At 43.0% G+C, this 17407-nt stretch overlaps 1 protein-coding gene across 1 annotated transcript in view; it reads right to left on the reverse strand.

Moving 5' to 3' along the window:
• The window catches only part of LOC144817779 (uncharacterized), a 130616-nt gene that overhangs the window by 22761 nt on the left and 90448 nt on the right, over positions 1–17407 (reverse strand). Inside the window, exon 3 of the mRNA XM_078674593.1 lies at positions 13723–13903. Coding sequence (XP_078530719.1) covers positions 13723–13903 — 181 coding nt within the window. The remainder of the gene's footprint in view (positions 1–13722; positions 13904–17407) is intronic.

The following is a 17407-nucleotide window of genomic DNA, read 5'->3' on the forward strand; positions in this document are numbered from 1 at the left end:
CGCGGAGTGCTGTTACAGATATATATCTTGTTTTTGAACGTTAATTTCTCAAAATCCACTGAAGCACATATATTGAGACCTAGCAAAGGCACATCGAGCTACCAGTCCCTACAATTTTGCAAGTTTCGTGCAAATCCATTCAGCCGTTCGATTATTATTATTAATATTTTTTTTGCCCCGCGGGGCCCTTTTAAAACCTCCACATCAAACCTAAGAGGTCAAGGAGGATCTACTATGCCCCCTTATGGTCATTTGCCCCTTCGCTTTGGCCTCCTCTTGTCTCTCGATCCTACCGAGAGACAAGATGGCGGCCGCTACGGACTGTTTGCAATGTTTACAGACGCCGGAGAACCAATCAGCTTCGCAAACCTCCGTTACGCGAAGCGGAGCGCTGTTACAGATATATATCTTTTTTTGAACGTTAATTTCTCAAAATTCACTGGAGCACATATATTGAGACCTAGCAAAGGCACATCGGGCTACCAGTCCCAAATATTTTACCAAGTTTCGTGCAAATCCATTCAGCCGTTCGATTATTAGTATTATTTTTTTTTTTTGCCCCGCGGGGCCCTTTTAAAACCTCCACATCAAACCTAGGGGGTCAGCGAGGATCTACTATGCCCCCTTATGGTCATTTGCCCCTTCGCTTTGGCCTCCTCTTGTCTCTCGATCCTACTGAGAGACAAGATGGCGGCCGCTACGGACTGTTTGGAATGTTCACAGACGCCGGAGAACCAATCAGCTTCGCTTCACAAAGCTCCGTACCGCGAAAAGTCCGCGAACCGGAGCGCTGCCCGGTCCGCTGTTACAGATATATATCTTTTTTTGAACGTTAATTTCTCAAAATCCACTGGAGCACATATATTGAGACCTAGCAAAGGCACATCGGGCTACCAGTCCCTACAATTTTGCCAAGTTTCGTGCAAATCCATTCAGCCGTTCGGGCTAAAAGTGAGGCCAACCGCCCTATGGAAAACTCAATGTTAAAAACACGTTTTGGGACCCCCCTTTTTTCTCGGCCCCCCCTTGACAAACCCCCCCAAATTTTCAAGGGCTGCTCAGAAACAAAATGTGCAATTTTCCTGAAAATTTCAGCCAATTCCGTCCACAAACGCCAAAGTTATTAGACATAGAATTTTCAAAAATCCCATAGAGAAAAAATCCTAACTATATATACCTACTGGCGACTGCCAGTAGGTAATATATATATATATATATATAGATATAGATATATATTGTTTTTCATATATATATATATTCACTCAAAAAACCATAGGTTTCAGGCCTTATATAGTTAGGAAATAGCATTTAAAAAACCATTGAAATTGCTCCTATATAGTTAGTTGTACTAACTATATTTCGCGCACCCGCAATCCACTGCTGATGATGTCAGATATTACATAATTCATGACATGGTCAGTGACATCACTGATGACATCACTGATGACATCTCAAATGACATCACTGATGACATCACTGATGACATCATCCAGTGACTGTGTGTGTCTGTAAAGTTAAATATGTTTTACATATTGAAGAATGAGTGGGTGTATAAGTGTCTGGATGAAGGATTTAGTAGGTGCGTGACTGACTGTATGAGTGAGTGATTAAATGTGTCTTACTAAATGCATGGGTTAGTGACTAAACTGTCTGAATGTGTGCATCAGTATGTCTGTTGTTGTGTAAGCTGCTGCATGTGTTGATCAGTAGCTATATGAGTGGGTATATGGGTTATTGATTGGTTGCCCAAGTATTTGAATGGGAGACTGAGTGTGTGTGTGGGTGGCTGGGAGGTGTGTGACTCTGTGCATAGATGTGTGAGCAGTTATATGAGTTCAAGAGTGCATGTAGAAACAGCTATATGGGCGGTTGACTGTGTGCAGGGGTGTGTTGGTGAGTGAATGGATATCTCAGTGCTACATGTCCAAGTAAGTACATATGTAAAACACAGTGCATGTGAGAGTTGGCATATATAAATGACTATACATGAGAGCCAGTGAATGTGCGAGTGGCTGTATGGATCATTGTGTACTTGTATCAGTGATTGTATAAGAGAGTAAGTATGTGTTAGTATATGTTTGAATAAGTAAGGTGTTGTGTGTATAACTGTATAGTTGAGGAAAAGGAAGTGTGATTGATTCTTTGCATGACTGACTAGGTGTGTGAGTAACTCCATGGATGAGTGACAGTGTGTGAGTGTCTGTATAGGTGTATGAGTGCATAAGATAGTGTTGTTTTGATGAGTGACTGTATGTATGAGTGATTCTATGGGTGAATGAGTGAATGTGTGTGTAGACCTAGGAATCAGTGAGTGCGTATGTAGTAACTGGTATTAGTGTGTCAATGGTTTCAAGAATGGTAGTCTGTGTTTAACACTGGGTGTATCAAAGGTTATATTAGAGTGTGAGGAGGTGCATCGTATTATCACATGAATGATATCATCAGTGATGTGATCAGTGATGTCAAATGAAATGTCATCAGTGATGTCATTTGAGATGTCATCAGTGATGTCATCAGTGATGTCACTGACCATGTCATGAATGATGTAATATGTGATATCATCAGCAGTGGATTGCGGGTGCGCAAGATATAGTTAGTACAACTAACTATATAGGAGCAATTTCAATGGTTTTTTAAAATGCTAATTCCTAACTATATAAGGCCTGAAACCTATGGTTTTTTAAGTGAATTTGCAAGGTTTTTAAAATGCTAATTCCTAACTATATAAGGCCTGAAACCTATGGTTTTTTAAGTGAATTTGCAAGGTTTTTTTAATGCTAATTCCTAACTATATAAGGCCTGAAACCTATGTTTTTTTCAGTGAATTTGCAAGGTTTTTTAAATGCTAATTCCTAAGTATATCAGGCGTGAAACCTATATTTTTTTTTATCAATTTCAAAGGTTTTGTAAATGCTAATTTTATTAGCGGATAACGTTTATATATGTTATTATCCTTCTGGGACCACCTGAGCAGCCATCTTGTTTCTCAGGAGAAGTGAGGCACAAGAGAGCTCAAAACAAGAGTGGAAAATGCGAAAAGGGGGCAGGGTAGAGACCCCCTGACCCCCTAGCCCTTCTCAGGCGGTCCCAGAAGGACCACCAAGTGCAAAAAAAAAATTTAAATCGCGGGGTACGTGCACGGTACGCCGCAATTTTTTCGATTCTTTTTTTTTTGCCCTTGGGGGTCCTTTTGCGACCCCCTGAGAAGGGCTAGAGGGTTGGGGGGTCTTTACCCTGCCCCCTTTTGGTGGCCAACACTTCCTGGTTTGGACAGTTTAGAATGTTGACAGTCGACTGCCAGCCAATCAGAAACTCGCTCGCGCACGTAAGGGTACGCGTACGGTGAGCGCATATAGATATATAATTTGCTCAAATTCAATTTTCTCAACAACTACTGGAGGGATTTTCACCAAATATAGAAAAGGCACTACTGCATACCTGTCCCTACCATTTTGCCAAGTTTGGTGTAATTCCGTTCAGCCGTTCAGCCTGTAGCCGTGTCTAAAGGTCCCATAGAAAATGACATTTTGAAAATTTCAAATTCAATTTTCTCAAGAACTACTGGAGGGATTCTCACCAAATATAGCAAAGGCACATCTGCATACCAGTCCCTACCATTTTGCCAAGCTTGGTGTAATTCCATTCAGCCGTTCGAGCTGTAGCCGTGTCAGAATGTCCCTATGGAAATTAACATGGGGAAAACACATTTTGGGACCCCCCTTTCGGCCCCCGCTTGACGAATCCCCCCAAACTTTCAGGGAAGGAGCGGAGCGGAGCTGGCCAAAATTCGGGAAAATTACACGCAGATCCCTCAAGCGGCGCCAAAGTTATTCCCAATAGAATGTTTGGAATTTCCTATGGTAACTAGGTCCTAACTATATATACCTATATATATATATATATATATATATATATATATATATATATATATATATATATATATATATATATATAATATATATATTTATTTTCCATGCTCCCAAGGTTGTCCCAACAGTAAGCAGCACTCGAGTCAGCAGCATGCTGTAACCAGCCTTTATTGGGTATGGATGGCGCTAAGCCTGCCGATTCCCTAAACAGCTGACTCGTCAATGCAGCCTGACACTTTTCAAAGTTAAACTTCTTCCTCAGACGCTGATGAAAACAGTAAAGTGCATGTTGGTTACAGTTCCCTCTTTTAATGATGCAGAAATGGCACGGCCCTGATGGGCAAGCTTATATGAGTCAGTGCGAGGCATTATGGGAAGTATAGTTTTGGCAGAAATCTATCCACAAATGGATGCACATGAATTTGCTATTGGAATGCATTTAAACCCCTCAGATGGTCCTCCGCAAATGTGCCCATCCTAAATCCTTTGCTGCTGCTCCACAGGTAAGGCTCATATCATTAGTCTTCAGTAGGTAGTTATAGTTAGGATCTAGTTTCCACAGGAAAAGCATTTTTTGACGTGCCTATAACCTTAGCTTCGTTTGACCAAACTTCATGAAATTTTCCCAGAAAAGTGTCAAAGTACGTTCTGTGTGTCATGGACAGTTTGGGGGTGATGCATACAGTGAGGACAGAGAAATAGGGGTGTGAAAAAAGGGTGCGTTTATAATGTTAATTTCCAAATTCAGCCCAACGTAGACCAGTTTCAGCACAAAAACCTTCCCAAAGTTACCCCCTCAATTTATGCAAAATCAGCCTTCAGGAAACATTTTATGCATCATCCTAATTTCTATTCAACATGCTTATAAGGGAAGGAGGTTCAAAGGGCACCTCTGCACTTCTGCAATCATCTTCCAATTCGGTTAGTAACCACTAATTTGGAAGATTGGTCTCATTAGGACCTGTTGCTTTGTTCAACATAAATCCAAACCTGAACCTGGCATTGATGAACAAACTTAACAAGAGCAGACTGTAACTCATTTTAGATAAGTTGAAGGGCTGAAAAGTTGAAACTATATGTCATGTAGCTCCTCAAACAGGACATTTAATGCATTTCACGGATCTCACAGGGTTAACACCTCACAATGATGCACATATAAAGTAACCACTTTGGCATTGAAGCAATTTCAGAACAACTTGTTTGGCAAGCTGCGATGAGAGACCCACTCCCTCCAGTTAAAATGTACAAAGGCCAAATAGGAGAGTCTAAGTAAGTAAGTAAGTAAGTAAATTCTTTATTGTTTGATTGAGAGTCACTTACTCTGAAAACTGCCTGCCCTCCAATTTAATGTCTTTTACCGTGATCATCTACTGTGACACTAAAACTTAAACAGAACCTATGTCATTGCCTTTGTGTTTCAGCAAAGGCTTGACTAAAGGCCCCAGTCTTAGCAAGAAGCGGTTGAGTCTGTGTGGGGACCAAATGAAATCAACTGGAGTGGACAGGAAAAATACCTCTTTGCCAAAACCTTAGGTAATACCCTTCCTTAACATCACAACAGTAATGCTCCCTGAAGTCAGACGACACAGTCATCACTGTACTTGTCCCATTCAGTTCCATTCCCCTTCGTCATTTGCACTGTTGGTCTCTCATATCACCATTGATTAGTGAAATCTCATTAGGTCTGTGCAACTACTTTAAACCTATCAGCCACTCATGGCTTTAAGCAGAGAAGCTCCTAAAACTAACTTTGCAATGGATCACTAATGAGCTCTGCATTCAGGTCCCTAAATTTCAAGTCATATGTATGGATCAATTTCTCATAAATGCAGGAAGTGTAAACAAACAAAGATATACACCATTCTCAATAATGGCCATAACATAAAACCATAGGGTAATCCATGCCAGCAACGCAGTTCATGTTTACGGTACACAGCACTGCATTAATGATGTAGATGTAGATGTTTACAGTTTATCTTCATTACATCTTTTATTACCTAAGAATATTTTCAATTTTCCGATTCATGAGCTATATTGTTCCTAGACAACACATTTTCTTCTATTCAAATAAGAAGGTGTCCTGTACCTTTCTTCTGACTAATAGAATTGAATCTACACACATTTGTTTTTAAATAAGGTTGAAGTACAATATACAAAATTAGTCCCACAGGACTATTGTTGGGATATAATACAATTTTAGAGGTTCCCGTGGGCATTTAGGGTTCTCTTTGTTCTGTTTAAATGCAAACAGAATGGGGGTAGCTCTTGGGGGTAAAGAGTTGCATACTGCTTATTGTGCATGTTTTACATTTAGAATTGATTGAAGAATACTACTAGCTAAGCTCAGAGACACACCTGCCCGCTACTATACCGGGAGAAAGATACAGCATGCGGAATAGGGCCTGCACTAGGGAGTACTGAGTGTGCAAACAATGTATGGTGCATGTTAAACATGAGATCTCTCAAAGCAAGGGTACCATTTAATGTGTATGGAAGAATGCTCCAGGCTAAGCTCTGAGACACTGCTGCTTGGTGCTGTCCTTGGAGAAAGAAGGCTCAAACAGAATGGCATAGGGTAATTGCCCCTACATAAGAGTGTCAAGGTGGAGGTATCATCTAATATGTATGGGATAATGCAGTTGGGGAGGCTGAGAGACATCCATAACTATTACTGCCATGAGACAAAGATGGAAGCAGAAAGGCACCTCGTTAGGGAGGTGTGAGTGTGTGTGTGTGAGTAGCATATGGAGACCGACTCTACATGAGTTCTCACAGCAGATGTACCCTCTAGTATGTATGGTATCTCATACATTATTGTGTTTTATACATCATCATGCATTAATTCAAAATGTATAATATTAAACTTTCTCCAGTGCATTTTTAACAAAAAAATCCATCATAGTCCTATCTTCTTTGCATGTGCTGTCCTACCATGCTAGGTCTCTTCAACAAACATGGTGCCTCTAAAGCAGATTAGAATTAAAGGCAATATGACATAGTGTGCCTCATAGGGAAATTTTTGTGAAACATACCGCATCAGCAACAAACATCTTATCTAACAGCCAGAATGCTGGAAGGCTTGAATGCTTGTTTTAAAAATCCAGATGTTACAGTCCACATTTAAAAATGACTCCATTAATCACTGGTCGTAAAGCAAAACTTTCCACATTTTCAAAATCCGTCACATACGCATACAATGTATCATACATTTGTGAATCAGTGTATAGAACATTTTGCATAAGGCAAAGGAGAACAAAAGGTGTCAAATTCACATGCCACCTATACTGGTAGCCACTTTTTAAGAGTGCTTGGTCTGGAGAAGGACACACTTGGGATTCAGAATGAAACACAGTGGTTAGGGTCAACTTTAATAAGAATGTATTTCTACCAAATCAAACCTTTCTAAGCAACATCAGGATAGAATACTGGGCACAAACATAACTTTCTTACCTTTACGATGCAAGTCTTAGATGGCAGTTCATAGCTCTCAGTACTAGATTACTAATGTAACTTATGAACTGCACAGTAACAGAAAGCAGTAACCCACTTAGCTGTGCACATTGAATATTGTCTCTGATGTGCATTGCCCAGGTTCTTTGCAGCAGGCATATTACAATGCTGCCAGGAACCACTCATCAGGGATTGGATTAAAGCTTTTTTGTACTGATGTCCGCATCACCACACTAAAATGAATTAGTCATGGATACTATAGCTCCTGGTAGAATAACAACAAGGCGCTTCATATTGTAACAAAAGCAGCCTATGCCAGCACCTGCTCTGTTACTGGTTGTCCTGCCCCTCAATTAGGGATGTATAACTGACTCTGCTCTGGACGTTAGGGAGCAGCGTTGTGACCTATAGTGTAAAAACGGCTCTGAAAACACACATATGACTTCCGCCCTGCAGCTAAAATAAATTTGCACCAGGCCCGGTCCTCCATCCGGTGTCACTGCAGAACATACACAACAGCCAGGATCCGGCTCTTCTATACCATCATCAGAAAGCCTGCAATGATTATCCAATCCAGTGGCTGGATTTTGATTTGCTTTACTGTTACCATGCTCGCCACACAAACAGCATTGTGTGACTCTCACAGTGTGCTCTCTATGGTTGTACTGCTGGCAGGCAGTTGGCACAGCTTAGGGAGATTTTTCTGCTGTGCAAAGTCCAAATTCTGCCCAAGGACAGTCCACCTAAAAATAGCAAGCAACTTAGCCCTCACCTGCACCAGGCCTTAGATCATGGAGGGTTCCATGTAGACCATCCAGTGGGCAGTGGTGGGTACAGTTTAAAGGTGGCACTGCTAACCAGCCCCTAGGAGCACCCAGTTTAACAGCAAGGGACAGTGACTAAGGAGGTCAAAGAGAACGCTTGTCTGTCAGTCCTTGGGCATGTAGGTAACCTCAGCAATTTCTGCAGACTAGTCTACCACAGTGGGTTTGGCCAAGCGCTCTGCAGGCTTCGCCTGGCATTACCTTCAGGATACCACAGTTGAGTCCAATGCACCTGATCACTCTACTTGAGTGCTGCCGTGGGGGCAACACCAGGCCGGAAGGGGATTGGAAGAGGCAGGAAGTTAAAGACATAGCTGAAAGGTCAGAATATGTTTATTCAATGTTTAATCAATCAGTTTTAATTGTCTTCACCTTCAGGTAACAGCATATGAAATAAAGGTGCACTGCCTGTTTAAAATATAAGTGAAATCCAAGTTAAAGTAATCTGTAGGAAATACTTTTGTTTGTATTATGGAACCTTATTGATTAATTCAGTCACCTGCAGATGTCTACGAGTGTCCTACAAACCTTGCCGACCCTGAGGGATCCCATTGCCTTGCCGCCAAGCCTGTTGTACCCGTGGAGAGGTCGCTGGGGATAGTTGTATACGGGCACTTGGTCCCCCCCCCCGCCGCTGCATACAAACCGCGGCCGCCGAGCGGGGGGACTACAGCCCCCACAATTCCACCAGGCCCCGCCCACTGACGGTGTCAGACGCGCCCGGAGGCGCACAAAAAGAACAGAGCTCCGCTAAGGAGCGAGAGCGTCCTACAAACCTTGCCGACCCTGAGGGATCCCATTGCCTTGCCGCCAAGCCTGTTGTACCCGCGGAGAGGTCGCTGGGGATAGCTGTGTACGGGCACTTGGTCCCCCGCGCCGCCGCATACAAACCGCGGCCGCCGAGCGGGGGGACTACAGCCCCCACAATTCCACCAGGCCCCGCCCACTGACGGTGTCAGACGCGCCCGGAGGCGGACAAAAAGAACAGAGCTCCGCTAAGGAGCGAGAGCGTCCTACAAACCTTGCCGACCCTGAGGGATCCCATTGCCTTGCCGCCAAGCCTGTTGTACCCGCGGAGAGGTCGCTGGGGATAGCTGTACACGGGCACCTGGTCCCCCCCGCCGCCGCATACAAACCGCGGCCGCTGAGCGGGGGGACTACAGCCCCCACAATTCCACCAGGCCCCGCCCACTGATGGTGTCAGACGTGCCCGGAGGCGCACAAAAAGAACAGAGCTCAGCTAAGGAGCGAGAGCGTCCTACAAACCTTGCCGACCCTGAGGGATCCCTTTGCCTTGCCGCCAAGCCTGTTGTACCCGTGGAGAGGTCGCTGGGGATAGCTGTATACGGGCACTTGGTCCCCCCCCGCCGCCGCACACAAACCGCGGCCGCCGAGCGGGGGGACTACAGCCCCCACAATTCCACCAGGCCCTGCCCACTGACGGTGTCAGGCGTGCCCGGAGGCGCACAAAAAGAACAGAGCCCCTCAGGCGTCGCGGGGTCGCAAATGTGGCCCTCAGAGGCCCGAGGAGACTGGGCTGGCAAAGCGATACAAAAGGGGATGATGGACGGAGCGTTTGAGCAAATCAAACACTCACCCCCAGTCAACTGATCTGGGTTTAATCCATCACCATTCTTTAGCCCACTCAGCCACCCCATTTCAGACATGGCTATATGCAAATCAGTCTGACCCTGTGCCTTATGGGAACAGTCCAGCCCGAACTGCCAAGCCATGTCTTCCACGGACCGGAAACAAGCATCCTGGGACCGGTTTCGGATTCATAATCCTCCGCAGCCAGGCTATCTTGAATCCAGTGGCCAAGTGAGCAAGGGACTCACGTCTGACCACCCCTCCTGGCTTCACTATTCCCCAAGCCCTAAATGGTCAAATTCTTCAGGTCAGAAGAATAAACTGGGTGGGACACAGGAAAAAGGATTATGAGGGTGACTGCATTGTTATAAACTTTAAAGATCGGCGGGTGGTTAACTACATTAGTGGTTGGAGGGATGGTGATCTAGAAAGCAGAATACAAACTGTAGATCTTAGCTATTTCTACCAGCCACCCTCCACGTTGCTAGGGAATGCAAACCGACAATACCCACATAGATCTAGGTATTACACCCCACACCAAATGGCATATGGAAGCATGCACGCCAATTACATTTCTGGACATGGGCACCCTGATTACTTTGACACCCAGTACAGGGTACCCACCTTTAATCGATTTGCTGCCTTCTACCAGCAGGAAGGCCTCGAGGGAGTGGATTGACTTTATGATACCTCTTCTATACTAGTAGTAGATGCCCCCCCACACCCCCGACAAAGCGCAGATAACAGGGGGACGACACGGGAAGTCGAGATACTTTACATCGACACAGGGGCTACCATTAACCATCAGCTGAAGGATATACACAAGGATACAATTGTCACCGAGGGACACCTGTTGACAACTAATGGACTGCCGACATATAGCGAGCCTGATAACATTGGGCATCCACAATTACAAGAACACCCTCAAATCCACATAAGCAAACGGAGTTGCAATATGGAACTAAGATCAGTGGTAGCGGCCAGTCCAGAGTCAAGTCCTATCAACTCTGACAACAAAGCCTTAATGGGTGAAGTTCCTGTCCCAGAGGTGTCAAAAGTAGCGAGGCATGATGTAATTTCATGGAACTGCTGGGTTAACTAGTAAAATCAATGATCCATCTTGGGTGTCTTTTATAAAATAATATCCAATAATCTGTCTACAGGAAACATGGCTGGTAGGAAACAACGCATTTATAGAAGGATATAAAAGTTTCTTTGTGCCAGCCGAACCCTCAAGGAGTGGTAGAGCCAAAGGGCGCCTTGTTTTGTATATTGATTTAGCACTATCATGCTCCGTTAAAAGATTTCCCTTCAATAACAGCGAAATCCAGATACTGATTAAAAAGGGGAAAGAGACTCTAGCATTGATTAATTTTTACAACGCTGTTAACCTTAAAGGGGGTTGCAAGATTGTGGATCTAGATCGTTTTTTAAGGGATAATATGGAGAGACTCCCACCTCAGGTTGTCATTGTAGGTGACTTGAATGTACACCCCTGTGGGAACCCAGCAATTACCCCAAGATGCTTAATGGGTTGCAATAGACTTGAAGGCTTTCACTTCGATCATACCCCTCGAGGAAATTCGCTGAATGCCTTCATGGATGATTTCGACTTAGTTACCGCCATGTCTCAGGTGTATGATTACACCTTATATGAAATCCCTAACTTTAAAGGCAGCGTGGGGGGTTCCTACATCGATCACATACTTTATTCCAGCAACCTTAGTCCCTGTATATCTGGCTTTAAAATCTTAGAGAACTTACTGAGTGACCATAATCCTGTTTGTATTTATTTTGGAGGGACGCTCCTCAATGTACTAGAAGAAAGGCCAGACAGTGGGGTCATAAAATGTATGGACGGTAATAGAAGTTTAAAGTGGGAAAGGGTGAACTCGGCCGAACTTTATGAAAAGATCAATAGGACATGTAACACGGAGTTATCCACCTGCGTATCTCCCATACCATCAGCACAGGAAATTTTATTAGCCTTTTACGGCATAGTTACTAAAGTTGGGGGTATGCTAACAGTAGCCCCTACAGGCCGGATCTGTAATGCGCCAAAGTGGTTTGACAATGTTTACTCTAAGGCAAGCCGTGACCTAAAGTCAGCCCTTAAGGCCAGTCCAAGGGACCAGGTAAACATCAGGGCAGCTCGGCTCGCCTGTAAAAGGGCTCTGGTTAAACGCAAAGCAGAAGTAAAAGCGGCCATTTGAGAAAATCTGTTAGATCCAGAAATACTTGGTAATAGCTCTAAATTCTGGGGCATTATAAATACACCTCTCTTTGCTTCCACAGGTGATTCCCCCCTAGGTACCAACATCTCAGAAGATGATTGGGTCTCTCATTTTAGTTGTATTTTTAATAGTGATATACCACAACCTATATATGACAAAGGTGTCCCAGGTATTAAACCCTTGCGTTTCAACATTTGTGAGGTGGAGAAGGGCATCATGGGTTTAACCAGCAGGAAAGCACCCGGGCCCGATGGTGTGCCTCCAGACCTTTTTAAATCAAAGACATCACTTTGGGCCCCCGTTCTCTCTGCTGTATTTAATGCAGCCGCTCACCATGGATGCCCAAAGTCCTGGGGGTTGTCCACAATAGTCCCCGAGGGGGCGGGATATAAATCTTTTCAAGGTCATACATAAAAACCATGCCTAATACCCCTTAAAACTGAAGCCCAAACCAAGCAACTGTCCTACTAGAAATAGCCCAACTTACAGTGGAGATCAAAAAGTGCAAAAATGCTAGTAAAATAATACAAGCAACAGGAGCATGAGCCGTAGTGGGGGAAGCAGCAGTAAAAAAAGGCAGCAGAAACACAACTGTGGCATTAAGAGGAGGTGGGAGAAAGGATGCTATATTTGAATGTAAGCTGCTAGGTTACTGACGCTAAACACAGTCAAGTAGTAACAGAGCAGGAAGGCAAGAAGAAAAGAGTCCCCCCAAAGATCAGATAAAGACCCATAGCGGAATGAGACAGTACTAAGTCCCTGCTCTGTGGGAGGAACAGAAGAGAGATAGGAGTGGCAAAGAGGCAAGAGTGACCACTAGCAAGCAAGGGTTTTTAAAGGACGCTGACATAGACAAATGAAAAGCAATGGCAAGAAAGGGGATAGACTTGAAGTCCACTGCCTGGTTACAGCAAACCTCGAAGAGATAGCCTATGATCTGTCAAGCTCGACCTAAAAAAGCTGTCTACAAAGAACAAAATATAGCTATGTACACCTCCTTTTTTTTAGTAAGAGGCAGGGTGGGATTTGAAGTACACTTCTCTAACATCACAGGAAGACTCAACCACTATCTGTTCTAGTATATCCATCTACTGAGTCCATTTACATAAAGAAATGATTTATTTGTTTTATATGCACATTTTGGGGCTCATTTGCAATGCAAAACAATTGCTAACATTTGTATATGCTGCTTAACACCATATCTCTGCCCTTTTCTATTGATCGGAATTATGTCACTTCCCCAGTTTACTTTGTTTTGTGGATCTGGAATGCCTGTAGACTACTTTTCAATATCTGATATTACCCAGGGTGACTACTGTTATATTTAAATAAGTGTTTCATTGGCTGCTAGTTTTTAGTAGTAAATGTAATCTGGGTCATGCTTGACAGTAACCCCTTTTTATTTTAATGTGGCAACTGAAAGTTTTCAAACAAGATAATCTGCGAGAAGTAGTATGACTTCCCATGCAGCTCAAAGTTCATGGGATGTAATTTCCTGTGTTGTCATTATAAACATTCCCCATAGTACTACAGTGAACTCACACCACTGTTGGTGCCCTTCCACCAAGTTATACCAATCATGTAATTTGATAGGGTTCATTTGAGCATGCAGATATGCATGCATGGCCATCACAAGAGGAGGGTTTTGGGCTTCATTGGTGTATAAGGCTGTAAAAAGACATGAATACAGTGACCAGAAGACAGACAAAGCACAATTGTGCAAATCACCTCAAAGTAGAAAATGTGATACCATACCTGAATTTCAGTGATTTCAGTGATATTCCACTTGTGTCGGATGTTCTTCTTTATAAAAATACTGCACCCATCTTCTGCAATCGTTGGCATTCCTGTTGTAAAGGTTGGATCAGCTCCCACTCCAGCTTCAAATCCATGTTCTTTGGAAAAGCTATAGTGTTCTGTGTAAGATGTATCCAAACTACCAGGAAAAGCAACAAGCCTGTTAAAGTCTCTATTCTTGAGAGCATGGTAAAAATAAACTGCTTGCCATCACACACTGCCAGTTTTGGTTTACAGATCCATGAAATGTTAATATTAAGAGGTAGCACCTAAGACAATGGTGTAAAGCAGGACCATGCAGGCCCTTCAGCATGGGGGGGGGGGGTAAGCTCTCCGAGTCCCCACCAACAGTTCAAGGGGCCCCATTGAGATTAAGGCCAATTAATATTTGCTGATATGGGCCCACTTCACATTCTGCAGGGAGATCCCATAATGTTGCTTTACGTCACTGATGTAAGGCACCATAATGAACGTTGGAAATGGTTTCTCTTTTCACTTCTTAAACTACTTCAGTGAGGGACCCTCAAAGTACAGGTGTGTGCATGTGTTATTTTATACATTTATAAAGTACGCATACAGCTCTAATAAGCAGTCAAAGGCTTTACATAAAAGGTTTGAATGAGTAGGAATAAGGATAAAATAGAGAGACAACAATTTAGATCCATTTATAAAGGAGATAAAGTAGAAAGGAGGTAGGAAAATGGAAGGTTTTTAAACATGTTTGGGGAAAAATCAAATTATATTTGAATTGTATTGTAATTCCATTTAAATAGAGCTCACCAACGTTGACAAGGCGTTAGCGTCTGGTAGCGTACTGCTTCGGAACCCACGAGTAGTGCATAATCCTGATTTTATTGGTTAATCCAGGCTATTGGGATTGGTTTTATGCTCTCAAGAACACCAGTCCATGAATCATTTTGGGAGTTCCTAATTGCCAGTATTTGAGACTCGCAAATAAGAACTCGCAAAACTGCAATGTACAACAGTGTCTAAAACACTGTTAGTGATTCTCAAATGGGTTGCTGGAGACCTTCCTCATCAATATTCATGAAGCAGGTCGCAATTTACAACTTGTTGGTAATGGCCTGCACTCACAGAGATGGTGGCCTACTGGGGTAAGCATAACCGACATGTACGAGATTGCTTTTTAAATAAAGTATTTTTTTGTAATACAGCCTGTTTTCCTTAAATCAAAAAGGGATGCATTAGAAAAAGAAAAATAGTTTTTTTAAGAAATAAAAAAGTTTCAGGTCCAAAATCACAAATGTTCCCTAACCTAGGCCTAACTTGCAAAGCAACATTTTACCTACATTTGTCCTACCTTGCTCTGCATAACGGTTCTAGCACTGACCTTTTGCCCAGTTATGTGCTGAATAAATGTCGATTGGTTTCCTTGAAACTAGCATAATTTATCATGAATAAGAATTTTTACTAAAATCCACTACAGATGATGTACATAACAGTATTAACATACTCTGTTTAAAAGTCATCCCTTTCTTCATCCTATGCCAACAAGATTTCTTTGCAGAATTAGAATTTTTGATTTAGGCTCATCTACATAATCCTGCTCACATCATTTTGATTGTGGTAGAATACCTGAGGCTACCTTTTTTAACTAGAGGAGATGCTTCCATGCTGAAACAGACACTGAGGTCCCTGCATGCTGAAGCTCTAGCATGCAGTGGTGCAACATCCCTTGTGGTGTGTTCAACTTGTGACTTGGGTCCTTCATTCTCTCCCATCAGGTCATGGGGTTGATTCGTTCCTAGGGCATACATGGCTTTATACCCACATACATGCTAGGTAGACTTATTTCCACTTAGGTAGGGTCCGCATACTTGGAGTACAATTGATTACTGTCATGTTTATTTGCCTGCTTATTTTTGCTGTTTATGCACCATGGTAGAATTCTACCTTATATTTACTCAGTTGGCGCTAGTAATCTCTTGCGTTAGGTTTTTTCTATTGATTGTTGCAGCAAACATGTTTTATACTAGAATTACGCTGGTTCAATAAATGCTTATTGAAAACAGTACCCCATGTTTATTCTGTATCTCTCTCTGAGACTAAGTGAGCATGATTGAATGAGCAAAAAGTACTATACTGTTTCCACAAGCCCTGAAGGGTCAAGGGTTGTCATGGTCGATGGTTGGCAGAAACGAATCGCTTCTTAGTAAGGTCATGGGGCTTATGGTGGCACTGTGACCTAGCTGGTCTATAGGCGGGCATATCCTGTCCGGAATCAGTCTAGACACCAATCCCTTAGTTTGTTGTCCAACAAACGTCCAGATCCTATGTATTTTTAAGAACTACACAACAGAATGTTTTGCAACATAGACCCCCCTGCAACTTGTTATTAGCAGGGAATGCCCTCAACACGCCCCTTCCTAATACAACTCGCAAACCCTATTTTGCGAGTCTGTTATGGGTTGCAGACTCACAAAGTAGGATTAGTACATGCCACAAGGCTTTTTAGCAGTTACAAACAGCCCGATTCTCCATTTATGCACATTAAAAACGGTCATACAAGTGGCCTTTGTCCGGTGTCTTTGAGATGGATGAAATTAATAGGAGTTAGTAATGATGTGAACTCCCTCCCAAGATCACATTAATTCATAATGAGATGTAGATTCTATAACCTAATAAGTTTTAAATTGGAAATGCTACATTTTGTATTGGAATGGGAGGAAAACCCCTGATCTCCTTGACAAATTTGTAAATACCGGCGAGAAATTGAGGTTTGGCCTATTGAATATAAGAACCTTTTTATGAATGCATTGTCCTACAAACCTGACAAAGCAAAGATTTCACAACAAAAAGACACATGCATTGGAAAAGACCCTTCTACAATGGTTTTTACTAGGTAGATACACCGATGTACATAAAGAGAGGCATATTCAAGAGAGGCTTGCTCTGCCAAAGGGTTCGTTTTTTGAGGCCCCGGAGGCTCAAACCTCTCAACTATATCTATGAGGCCATGCAGAAACCACTTTGAGTGTCTTTAAATGGCATCATAGATATGGAGGAAGACAAAGCAGCACAAGTCGCTACATTGTCTTACTCTGTGAAAGGGAGGCGTTCGATGGGCGTTGAGGTGGGTTTTCTCACACCTGCAGGTTTTGATGTTGCTCCAGATTTACTTAATCACTTATCAATATTTGTATTTCTCCTCATCATTTCCTCTTTCCAAATGTGATGTTTTCACAGCACACATACATAGAGGAGGAAAATGCCTCTCTGGGTTGTTTTTGTGCAGGGAGTTGTTCCTTTCTGCACAAAAATAATCCTGCATGCTATGCAGGCACCCTTTGCAAGGTTGCCTGCATTGGCGCTCGCAGCTCATTGTGTGCCATTGCAGGGGGAAATGACAGGAATGCATTGCATTGCATAAATACTGTGCATTGCTGCTCTTTCACATTGGGATGGGGCATCACAGGATATGGCCTAATGGCTAGAGAGGTCGCCCTCGGAGCTGGGGAACCGGGTTTGAGTTTCAGCAGGGACGTTCAACATCCTGTGATTCTTGGCAAATCACTTAGTCTCACTGTGCCTAATAAAAATGAACGTGTCCGTCTGTAATGCAACTGATTCTCATGTAAAGAGCTCTGATACCTTTGGGTCTAGTTTTTGCTATATTAAACTC

This window comes from Lissotriton helveticus, chromosome 2_1 (genome assembly GCF_964261635.1).
Source record: "Lissotriton helveticus chromosome 2_1, aLisHel1.1, whole genome shotgun sequence".
Classification (NCBI taxonomy): domain Eukaryota; kingdom Metazoa; phylum Chordata; class Amphibia; order Caudata; family Salamandridae; genus Lissotriton; species Lissotriton helveticus.